The sequence below is a fragment of the Staurois parvus genome, unplaced genomic scaffold, assembly GCF_062004578.1.
Source record: "Staurois parvus isolate SC_StPar_1 unplaced genomic scaffold, SC_StPar_1.0 ptg000704l, whole genome shotgun sequence".
In the NCBI taxonomy this organism is placed as follows: domain Eukaryota; kingdom Metazoa; phylum Chordata; class Amphibia; order Anura; family Ranidae; genus Staurois; species Staurois parvus.
In genome coordinates this window covers 6592264-6604445 of record NW_028318500.1, presented here as the reverse complement: position 1 = coordinate 6604445, position 12182 = coordinate 6592264, and the positions used below count along the sequence as shown (strand labels likewise).

The following is a 12182-nucleotide window of genomic DNA, read 5'->3' as shown; positions in this document are numbered from 1 at the left end:
GGCCAAAAAGCCGTTTGGATCACTCCAGGATCCTACTAGTTATCCAAGTTAGAAGTGACTTCGTTGGCTCCAAACAGACTTACTCCTCCTCCTTCCACTTACCCTGCAATACCAAACACATGCTGGAGATGCAGCACAGAAGTAGACACGATGCTCCACATCTGGTGGGCTTGTGAGAAACTCCACCATTTCTGGTGACACAGTATTGTTTGGTTACTCTTCAACCAGTATTGCACAGCAAACTGGTTCCTCCATTTATTAAAAAATAAAAATGATATTTACTCAAAATAAAAAAATAAATAAAATTTACTCAAATTTAAAATTAAATTAGCAAATGAAAATTAAATTTGCTAAAATATTTTAAAAAGCTTTGGCTAAGCATACATTTCAGGACATGTTTTGGTAATATTGAGTTTTGATGTGTTTTTTTTTTTTTTTAATAAAACATCAATTGAGGCCGCCCATAGTAGATACACAATATTCCCAGATACTTTAGCCCTTCTGGTATATGCCATGATTGTCATATGGCCAATCTGAGCCTCTTGATGTATCAGGGAAGATACTGACGAGGGTTGGGTGTTTTTTAAGGCATTTGTAAGGGAAAGAACTGTTATAATTATGGGTGCCCTTTATAGGCCTGCAGAGGTGGGCAACCGCAGCCCTCAAACTGTTGTGGAACTACATGTCCCATGAGGCATTGCAAGACTGACAGTTACAAGAATGAGTCCCAAAGCAGAGGCATGATGGGAAGACTGACAGTTACTCCCAGAGGCAAATAGGACATGTAGTTCCACAACAGCTTGGAGGGCCACCGCTGCCAAGCTCTACCTTAAAGTGTATGCAAATGTATTTGACATCTTGCCAACTGTATACAGTTGTATTAGGATTTTTTTTTTAAGATGAATCTTTTGAAAAGTTTCCTTCTTGGAGAGCCTGCCAGTAACAGCACTTTGTTTGCAAGCTCTGCTCGATTAGCAGCATCGTTGACTGTTGGGCTTCCTATCTGTTAAACCCAATTTTCAGCCCAATGGCCAAATGGCAGGCTGACAATGCTTCTACTAATTGCAAGGCAGAAACTTAGCAATGTCAGCCTGCTACAGGAACTGATGTTACCTGTAAAGTAAGAAACTTTGCAGCAGATTCTGGCTTTATATTTAGTCATGACTAGAGTTGACTTTTTATTAAAAACATTTTTTATTCTTTTAGGAACGGATATGCTTTTTATTCAACAACCTACTCACCCAGAGGATGAATCTCGAAACAGCCTTGAAGAAGAACGTACGAAGAAACATTGAAGATGAGAGCCACTTGAATATCCTGATGATCCTTGCAGCACCGTAATTCTCATTTCCTGTACTGCTATGTAACTTAAAGGATAAATTCACTTTTCATAACTTTTTACACCCATATTCTTATCTCCTCCCTCCCAGCTGTCAAAATTTTTAAAAAACATGGGCGTGCGGAGCTATGCCCACCCAGCTGTATCACTTATTTACAGTGCTCTGTGAATGAGAAAACTACGAGTCCTGACAGTCTTTGAGGCTGTCGGCTTGTAGTTCTCAATAAACTACCACGGTACTGTGAGCGCTGTGGTAGTTCATTGATTCTTCCTGTCAGTATATCTGCTTGTCTGTACATCCCGTATGGACAAGAAGATATACTGACAGGTCTGCAGTATATCTGACTTGCTGATCGCTGATGCAGTGCTTTAAAGGCTCCTTCAACAAAAAATAATAAATGCATATTTTATTAACCTGCAAAAAAATGTGCTCTTATTTTTATCCTTTAATACACTGCTCAAACAAATTAAAGGAACACTTTGAAAACACAGATCTCAATGGGGAAAAATATCATGCTGGATATCTATACTGATATGGACTGGGTAATGTGTTAGGAATGTATGGATGCCCCATCATTTGATGGAAATGAAAATTATCAACCAACAGAGGACTGAATTCAAAGAAAATCAAGGTGAAAACATGATGCAGCAGGCTAGTCCATTTTTCTGAAATTTCATTGCAGCAGCTCAAAAAGGTACTCAGTAGTTTGTATGGCCCCAACGTGTTGTATGCATGCCTGACAGCATCTCGTCTCCTAATGAAATGACAAATGGTGTCCTGGGGTATTTCCTCCCAGATCTGGACCAGGACATCACTGAGCTCATGGACAGTCTGAGGTGCAGCCTGGCAGCGTTGGATGGACCAAAACAAGATATCCCAGAGGTGTTCTACTGGATTTAAGTCAGGTGAGCGTGGGGGCTATTCATTGGTATCAATTCCTCCATCCTCCAGGAACTGCCTGCATACTCTTGCCACATGAGGCTGGGCATTGCTGTGCACCAGGAGGAACCCAGGACCCACTGCACTAGCGTAGGATCTGACAATGGGTCCAAGGATTTCATCCTGATACCTAATGGCAGTCAGGGTGTCATTGTCTAGCATGTAGAAGTCTGTGTGTCCCTCCATGGATATGCCTCCCCAGACCATCACTGACCCACCACCAAAACGTTCATGCTGAATGATGTTACAGGCAGCATAATGTTCTCCACGGCTTCTCCAGACCCTTTCACGTCTGTCACATGTGCTTAGGGTGAACCTGCTCTCATCTGTGAAAAGCACAGGGCGCCAGTGGCAGACCTGCCAATTCTGGTGTTCAATGGCAAATGCTAATCGAGCGCTATGGTACCGGGCAGTGAGCACATGGCCCGCTAGATGAGGTCGGGCCCTCAGGCCACCCTCATGAAGTCTGTTTCTGATTGTATGGTCAGAGGCATTCACACCAGTGGCCTGCTGGAGGTCATTTTGTAGGGCTCTGGCAGTGCTCATCCTGTTCCTCCTTGCACAAATGAGCAGATACTGGTCCTGCTGATGGGTTAAGGACTTTCTTCGTCCCTCTCCAGTTTTCCTAGAGTAATTGCCTGTCTCCTGGAATCTCCTCCATGCTCTTGAGACTGTGTTGGGAGACACAGCAAACCTTCTGGCAATGGCACATATTGATGTGGCATCCTGGAGCAGTTGGACTGCCTGTGCAACCTCTGTAAGGTCCAGGTATCACCTCATGCTACCAGTAGTGACACTGACCCTAGCTAAATGCAAAACCAGTGAAAAACAGTCAGAAAAGATGAGTAGGGAAAAAAATGCCAGTGGCCTCCACCTGTAAAACCATGCCTATTTTGGGGGTCATCTCATTGTTGCCCATCTAATTAATTTCATTAACAGCAAAGCAGCTGAAACTGATTAACAACCCCCTCTGCTACTTAACTGACCAGATCAATATGCCAGGAGCTTACTTGATTTGATGCTATACTCTGATTAAAAAGTGTTCCTTTAATTTTTTTGAACAGTGTATACTGTATTTCCGCCCCTGTTAGAGAATATGACTAACATGTTCTTCTTTCTATTGGATTCCTGGATTTAGCTTCCTGACAATGTTTTTCGGAAAAACGGAACAGTATTGCATGGCATGTGCCAAAATGACTACATCTTCCACCAGTGAGGACTTTGTCCCCTGCGTTACCAACGGCTGCAAAGGTCTGTACTGCCCAGCCTGCTCTGTGATCCTACATAACATCTGCGTCATCTGTATGGGTCCATTGGCCTACAAAGAGGACATCGAGGAGGAACTGTAAGTTTTGTCTTTCTAGTTTTAGCACACTGAGATTCATCACATATCTGACATTATTAACTGCTTAAGGACCACCCTATAGCAGATATACTGCTACTGGGCGGCCCCTGTGCACAAAATCACATATATGAACGGAATTTTGCATTTCCGGGTAGGGTGCATGAGCGAGCCACGCACGCGCCCTACCCTCACCACCATTCGCGGCCACAGGTGATTGCCCACTGGGCTGCTTTGTTTACCAACAGTCCTGCTCCCTGTTGGTTTGGGCACACTGCTCTGGATGACTGTGCACAGCCATCCAGAACAGTGTGCTTACAGTGAAGAACACCCGTCCCCTAGTAAAACACTCCCATCACACAGTTAACCCTTTGCCCCCAAATGTTAACCCATTCCTGCCCAGTGCCATTAGTACAGTGTCAGTGCTTTTTTTAGCCCCGCAATCCTGCTATAAGTCACTGATTGCCGCCATAAGTTGCTGATCGCCGCCATCATTAGTATATATATATATATTGGGATTTTTTTTAGCAAAAGCATGTCAAGAATACATTTTGGCCGAAATTTATGATGAAATTCGATTTTTTAATTTTTTTACTGAACATGTTTAATGATTGCCAGGAACACGCTCACATACACAATAAACATCCATTGCTAGTATAGTGTCTGAATGGATCAATATCTTTGATCAGAGTAGCACTATACCAGCGTTCACATTAGTATAGCGTCCCCAAAGACACAGCGTTAAAGGGATCAGCCCCCGCACCTGCCAGCACCTGAGTTTAGCCCCTACGCTTACCCCCCCCTTCTCCCCCAGCAAGTGCAGTGTCAATAGGTCACGGCCACTTGATACATTGCACACAGAATCAGGCCTGATCTCTGCTAGCACTTGCCGGTAAAGTTTGATGACTCTCATATGCAGCAGAGTGCCAGTACTAGTGCCACTCTACCATTTGGTGAACTAGCGAGCACCATAGCCTAGTACATTCTAGTCTTTCACATACCAGCACTGCAGTATCACATGGTTACGGGGTGAGTGCCATAAGTGCAGTACAAGCTGGTGCGATGGCGAGCACAAGTATTGTCCCGCAACCACCAAGAATTCGCACACAGGCCCGTAGAGCCCCTAGTATCCTTCCGGATGTGCTTGAAAATCCCAATTGGCAGCCCACAAATTCTGCAGCACCCGTACTTCCCCCATTCACTGCTGCCCAACCCGGAATTCAGGTGGAAACAGCAAATTAACTACTCCCCTTGATTTTTTGGAGCTGTTTTTCACGGTAGATCTATATGCATTGATTGTGGATTAAAGAAATTTATATGCACAGCAATTTATCGCCGCCTACCCAAATTCAAACCTTGCTAGACCATTCGCATGGAAACCCATTACGGTTTCCAAATTTACATTTTTTGGGGCCTAACCCTCAACATGGGCATTACTAAAAAATGAATTGCGGTTGTATTGGTCCACAGACCCGATTCATCATGTGCCTGTGTTCTCTGCTGCCATGGCCAGACGAAGATATGAGAGTATAATCTGTTTTATGCATTTCAACGATAACACACTCTGTCGTCCTCGGGTTACCCTGAATTTTCATGCTCCACAAAATTTGGCCCCTCGTAAATCACCTTAATCTAAAATTTGCAGATGTCTATACTCCCCAGCAAAACAGCTGCGTTGATGAGTCCCTCATTAATTTTTCTGGCTGCCTTGCATTCAAACAATTTCTCCCCAGCAAGCGTGCTAGATATGGAGTCAAGATGTATAAGACCTGTGAGACGGGCTATACATATAAGTTTCAGATTTACGAGGGAAAAGGTGGGGAGCAGTGGCAAGATAGTTTGGGAATTGGTGTCATCCTTTTTCCATATAGGGTACCACTTATACTTGGACAATTTTTATTCAAGCTTGCCACTAATTAGACATTTGTATAATCTTGGAATTGGCGCATGTGGCACCGTGCAACCTAATGTTTGCCCACCATTCGAAGTGGGTGGAAGCAGGGTGGTATATTCTAATGGTGGGCATACCACACACTTTTTCTGGCAGAGATTTCTTCCCTTTTTTTCATTCAGCCCACAGACTACATGAAAAAAAAAAAAACATAGCATATATACCCAACAAGGACCAGCGACATACTGGTACATCACTAGACTTTGAATGGTTATACCAGGATAATGCCTACAGCTGCAGGCATCATCCTGGCATCATTTTTTCAGCCGGCAATCGGCTTTCATGTAAAAGCAATCCTAGTGGCTAATTAGCTGCAGGATTGCTTTTACAAGCAGTGGGAGATGATGCCCCCCCTCCCCCGCTGCATTCCACAGCCTTGTCGGGCAGTTCCGTGCCATCGGGGGAACCTGAGAATGCAGATGGTGTTTCTGCTAGCTGACCATAGAGCTGATTGGAGGCTGGAATGGTGCCAATCATCTCTATAGTCTAAGAAATCGGAAGCTACGAGCATTTCATCACTTCAGTTTTACAGGATATAAACAGTGCCATTTGTAAATTGGGGAAGCTTCTGATCACACTGATCTTGGTTTTATTAGATAATGTAAGGGCAGAGGAGATATCTAAAGTCTGATAGACCACAGATTTCTCAATAAAGAATATATGACAATGCCCATTGAAGTTATAGGGGATATTTGCATTCCCTGTGATAGCATTAAAAGTGATAAAAAAAATGAAAGGGACAGTGTAAAAATAATTTAAAAAATCAAAATAACTTTAAAAAAAGCACCCTCGTCCTGACCCTGTGCCGGTATGTAAACAGAGGTTGCACCATGCATGTAAGGTATCGCCCCTAACGTCAGATCAAGGGCAGTAATTTTAGCACTAGACCTCCTCTGTAAATATAAAATAGTAGCTTGTAAAGGCTTTTAAAGCATTGACTATGGTTTTTTAAAAATGTATGCAGTTTGTCGCCATTGCACGGGGCATGCGCAGTTTTAAAGCATGTTATGTTTGGTATCTATTTACTCGGTATACCATCATCATTTTACCAAATAATTGGCCAATTTATTGTGTTTTTGTGCATTAAAAGTAAATAAAGTGTATTTTTAAAAAAAAATTCCATTTGAAAAATCGCTGCACGAATACTATGTGACATATAAAATTGCAGCACCCACTATTTTATTCACTAGGGAGTCTGCTTTAAAAAATATATATAATGTTTGGGGGTTCAAAGTAAATTCCTAGAAAAAAATACTGATTTGTTTCATGTGAACAAAAAGTGTCAGAAAAGGCTTGGTCTTCAGGTGGTTAGAAGAGTGAATGATGTGTGGCGTAAACTTCTAAGGCTGGTCATAAAATGCCCCCACCCCCCAAAATTACCCCTTTTTGGAAAGTAGACACCCCAAACTATTTGATGAGAGGCATGTTGAGTCAATAGAAGAATTTATTTTTTAACCACAATTTTTTGGAAAATGACAAAAAAAATTTTTTTTTTTTTCTTACACAAAATTATCACTTAAATGATTTATTGCTCACACATTCCATGGGTATATGTGGAATTACTCCCCAAAATACATTCTTCTACTTCTCCCGAGTATGGGGGTACCAAATGTGAGAGACTTTTTGGCAGTCTAGCCAAGTACAAGACCCCAAAATCCAATAAACACCTTCAGGCTTTTAAAGGGCTTTATTTCCTCATTACACTTCCTGACTACCTATCACAGTTTCAGAGGCCCTGAAATGCCAGGATAGCACCAACCCTCCCCCCCCCTCCCCAAATGACCCATTTTTTTTAAAGTAGACACCCCATGGAATTTGATAAGAAGCATGGTGAGTATTTTGCAGATCTTGTTTGTTGCCACAAGTTTTTGGAAAATGAAGAAAGAAAACAAAAACAGATTTTTTTCTTTTCTTTTTTTATATTTCAAAACCTTGTGAGAAAAAATGAGATCTGCAAAATACTCATCATGCCTCTTTTTAAATTCCTTGGGGTGTCTACTTTCCAAAAAGGGGTCATTTGGGGGGGGGGTGTTGCTGTCCTGGCATTTCAGGGCCTCAGAAACTGTGATAGGTAGTGAGGAAGTGAACTGAGGAAGTTATGCACCTTCAGGCTTTCAAAGTAGCCATTGGATTTCTGGCTCCTGTATGTGGCTAGGCTCCCAAAAAGTCTCACACATGTGGTATAACATACTCAGTAGAAGTAGTATAATGTATTTTCTGGTGTAATTCCACATATACCCATGGCTTGTATGAGAAATATATAATTTAAATGATAACTTTGTGTAAAAAAAAAATGTTTTTGTCATTTTCCAAAAACTTGTGGAAAAAAATAAATCTTCCATGGACTCAATATGCCTCTCAGCAGATATCTTATGGTGTCAACTTTCCGAAAAGGGGTCATTTGGGGGTGTTTGTACTGTTCTGGTATTTTAGCACCTCAAGAAATTATGGTCAGTCAGAAAGTAAAAGCTGTGTAAATTCCATTATCTATCCCATAGTTTGTAGATGCTTAAACTTTCACACAAAGCAAAATGTTTGGTCTTTTTTTGTTTATAGCACCAAAAATAAAAAGTGTACAGGTGATCAAATACCACCAAAAGAAAGCTCTATTTGTATGAAAACAAGGACATAAATTTCATTTATGTACCACATTGCATGACTGCGCAATTGTCCGTTAAACTAGTGCAGCACTGTATAGCACAAAATGGCGTAAATTGCAGTATCTATACCATAGTTTGTAGACACTATAACTTTCAAACAAAGCAATCAATATACACTTATTGGGATTTTTTTACCAAAAACATATACCGTATTTGCCGGCGTATAAGACGACTTTTTTGCCCTTGAAAACATGCCTCCAAGTGGGGGGGTCGTCTTATACGCCGGGTGCACTTCAGTTGGGATAGATATAGCTGCCATAGTGGCCTCCCGATGCCCGCCCGCCCACCTCATTCTACAGCGTGGCTGCGGCGAGCATCAGCAGCGATACGGGAGTGCCAGCCTTTTCTGCTCGGCGGGAAGCAGCGGCGCTCCGGCCCGCCCCTTGTCTATGCAGAGCTCGCACATGCGCACTAGTGCCAATTACAGGGAGATGCAGGGACTGGCCGGAGGCGCTGCGGTCGCGTACAATGGTGACAATGACAGGTACTGTAGTGGCACTAATACTAATGGCACTCATGTGAAACCGGTAACAATAAATGCACACAGGGGTATATTGCGAATATAAATTAAGATGTTGAAATCAAATCTGATGTTCTTTTACGTTTTATTTGGTGTGTGGAAGGTGTGCGGAAGAGGGGGTAGTCTTATACGGCGAGTATATAACAAACTCTATATTTTGAGTGGAAATGTTGGGGGTCGTCTTATACGCCCAGTCGTCTTATATGCTGGCAAATACAGTAGCAGAATACCTTTTGGCCTAAATTTATGACTAACTATATATAGTTTACTATATATTTTTTATAGCCGAAAGTAAAAAATATAATTTTTCTTCAAAATTTTCGATCTTTTTTTGTTTATAGTGCGAAAAATAAAAAGCGCACAGGTGATCAAATACCACCGAAAGAAAGCTCCATTTGAGTGAAAAATAGGACATAAATTTCATTTGGGTACAGCATTGCATGACCGCACAATTATCAGTTGAAATAGTGCAGCGCCGAACAGCAAAAAGAGGCATGGTCAGGAAGGGGGGGGGGGTAAATCCTCAGGAGGGCAAGTGGTAAAAGCAAAATTTGAAGTATTTGTTTTTTTCTTGCTTCAGTGCTCTATTTTTTGTGATTCCTTAGAGACTCCAGTGATGATGAGCAGCTTGAGCTTTGGGTCGAGGCAATGAAGAACCTGAGAAGAAAGAGGGCCGAGAAGAGGAAGATGAAGGTGGCCCTGAAGAAGCGCCTGAAGAACATTGTTAAAAAACGGGGAGTGGAAGCGGAAATAGTCCAGAAATACATTGAGGCCAGGCAGCAGGACAGTGATGAGGAAAGCTCGGGCTTCACTGAACATGGATCTGGATTGGAGTCTGAGTAAGTATATCTTATAGAGCAGCCTTGGAAAAAAATGTTGTCATATAGTAGTATAGTAGGCTTTCTCAACCTTTTTACCCCAGAGGAACCCTTGAAATAATTTTTATGGGTGGGTGATGATTAGTTTGCCATTGCTCACTGCTCGGGGATCTTCCAACAATCTCTGGAGGAACCTTGGTTGAGAAAGCCTGTTGTATAGTATGTATATCTTATAGAGAAGCCTTGGAAAAAACATTTAGTCACATATAGTAGCTTTTCCCAATATTTTTACCCCAGAGGAACCCTTGCCATTGCTCACTGCTTGGGAACCCCTCTAATAACCTCTGCAGGAAATTTTGATGGGAGGGTGGAAGATCAATCTGTCATTGCTCACTGCTTGGGGAACTTTGAACTGGAGCAACCCTGGTTGAGAAAGCCTATTATAGAACATAGTCTAAAGGTAGTTTGGGGTCATTACTAATATCACATTTTAATTTTCGTATTACAGAGTCACAGACTACGAATACCAGTACAGACTGGAATCCAGCGATTCAGAGAAAGAAGACTGGCCAGCTCCTGAAGAATACCGAGAGCCTCCAGATCTCATCCCCCGACGGCTTGTATTACCTGAAGGCTACAGAAGTGGGATCAGGGAACCGGAGAGTGAATCTGGACTATCATAAATGCCTCATGATAAAAACCCACCAGAGGAGACGAAGAAGACTAAAGGAAGCCCCTTAAAGGCTAAGTTCAACTTTTAGAATACGTTCATATTTAGACAAAATGTGCTGCTCTTGGGTGCCAATAATTTTATTGGCACCTCCAGGCACCTGAAAATGCAGGACATTTTCGGGTGCATGAAACTGCATGGTGCAAAAGCGAAGTCCACATAGGTCCACATAGTCCATGCGAAGCCCACATAAGTCTCCAAGTGCTGGTGTTTGGAAAGAAGAAACAAAGACAGAAGAATCCTTGAATATCCACCCAATCACGCAACTTCTTTCCAAAGGATCTGACCAACTGAAGGATTGGTCAAATAGTGCAGTTATCAGACCCAAACAATATAAAGCAGACTCCCAAGTAAGACTTCTCAAATGATTCACTTTCACCTGATTCTCCATGTTCTCCTGATTTCAAGCTCTTAAAAACCAAGACTTTCTCTGGGCAACAGACATCACAAAAGAGAAGAATGCCAGCTCGTAGTCTAGTAAAAATAAAAAACAAAATGTATTCACAGTAATGTACATTCATTCAGCATGATAAAAGACAGCATGTCAATACAGTGTTTCTAACCTACAAGATGCCATCACATGCCGTGACTTCACCTTATGCGTTTCGTCATCAAAACAGCATCGCCAGGGGCATGACTGGCGAGCAGTATCACACAGTATATATAGAGACCTGAAGGACCTTCCCCCTGGATCACTGTGCTGTCCAATCACCGGAACCGCACCCATGGACAGGAAGTGAAAGGGGTTCTAATGGGGCCAACATAGACCAAAGGTGCTAACTGCGCTCCAAACATTGAAAATGCGCCCCAGAACACAAAAACACATATATCCCATACACCGGTTGAACAAACCAGCTCAGTATATATAAAAAACTAATAAGTGGCCATAAACTATGCTATAAATACAAATTATAGGTTCAATATTGCTGACTCTCAAACCCAAATAAAGTGTATAAAAAGAGAGACAACATTAAAGTGTTACTAAACCCAGGACCCTGCATTCACTATATCTGGTTTCCCACGGTACACAGAACATGGAAATGCAATTGTTTTATTAAATATAAACTTCTAAATACCTTTTCTCTTCAACAGTTAGAGTAGTCTTGTGACTTTTACCAGTGACCAGCAGAGCACTAGTTAAAGTTTGTAGGAGTTTTCATTCTCCCCCGATTGTCCTATGAGTATGCATAACCCCTGATCCTCTGGACAACGCTGATTGGCCCTGTGGTGGGAGGAGGTGAGGGAGGAGAGCGGACAAATGTCTGCTCTCAACCCCTTCTTGCTGTGACCCAGAAAGCAACATGTATGACGTCTTTTCCAAGTCAACTGTCACTTTCCCCGGCTAGAATAGCCGGGAAGAGATGTATTGCAATGCGCTCTGCATTGCAATACATCCAGTGGAGCCCAGAGGAGACATGCAGGGTCTTTTAGACCCTGCATGTCTCATTAAAGAGAACCTGTCACCTAAAAATCATCACACAGGGGACTTTGTGTCTCCTATGTGATGAAAAAAAGTTAAGCAAAAAAATGAATTTACTCCCAAACACATAAAATACCCCGTCCCAAAAAAAAATTTTGCAGGCCCTCCCACCCCTGCATATATGCACATAAGAACATAAACATACACGTTGGGGGGGGGGGGGGGAGGGGCGCCTACTCTTGAAAATGTCAATTGCAATATACATGTTACAAATCACCATGCATGATGGAGTGAGAATATTTTTAGCACCAGATCTCCTCCGCAAAACCAAACTGATGACCTATAGGGGGCTTTTGCAGCGTCACCTAATCAAAATATAGGGTACTGAAGTTTATTATTGGGGGTCTCGCGTAATCTTCAGACCTACAACGATTTTTAAATGTGTGCAAAAAAAAAAAAAGA

The 12182-nt window shown here is 42.2% G+C and overlaps 1 protein-coding gene across 1 annotated transcript in view; it reads left to right on the top strand.

Moving 5' to 3' along the window:
• Positions 1-10253, top strand: part of DCST2 (DC-STAMP domain containing 2) — a 58788-nt gene extending 48535 nt beyond the window's left edge. Inside the window, exons 11-14 of the mRNA XM_089653166.1 lie at positions 1207-1337; positions 3418-3624; positions 9358-9591; positions 10079-10253. Coding sequence (XP_089509292.1) covers positions 1207-1337; positions 3418-3624; positions 9358-9591; positions 10079-10253 — 747 coding nt within the window. The remainder of the gene's footprint in view (positions 1-1206; positions 1338-3417; positions 3625-9357; positions 9592-10078) is intronic.
• Positions 10254-12182: the final 1929 nt, after the last annotated feature.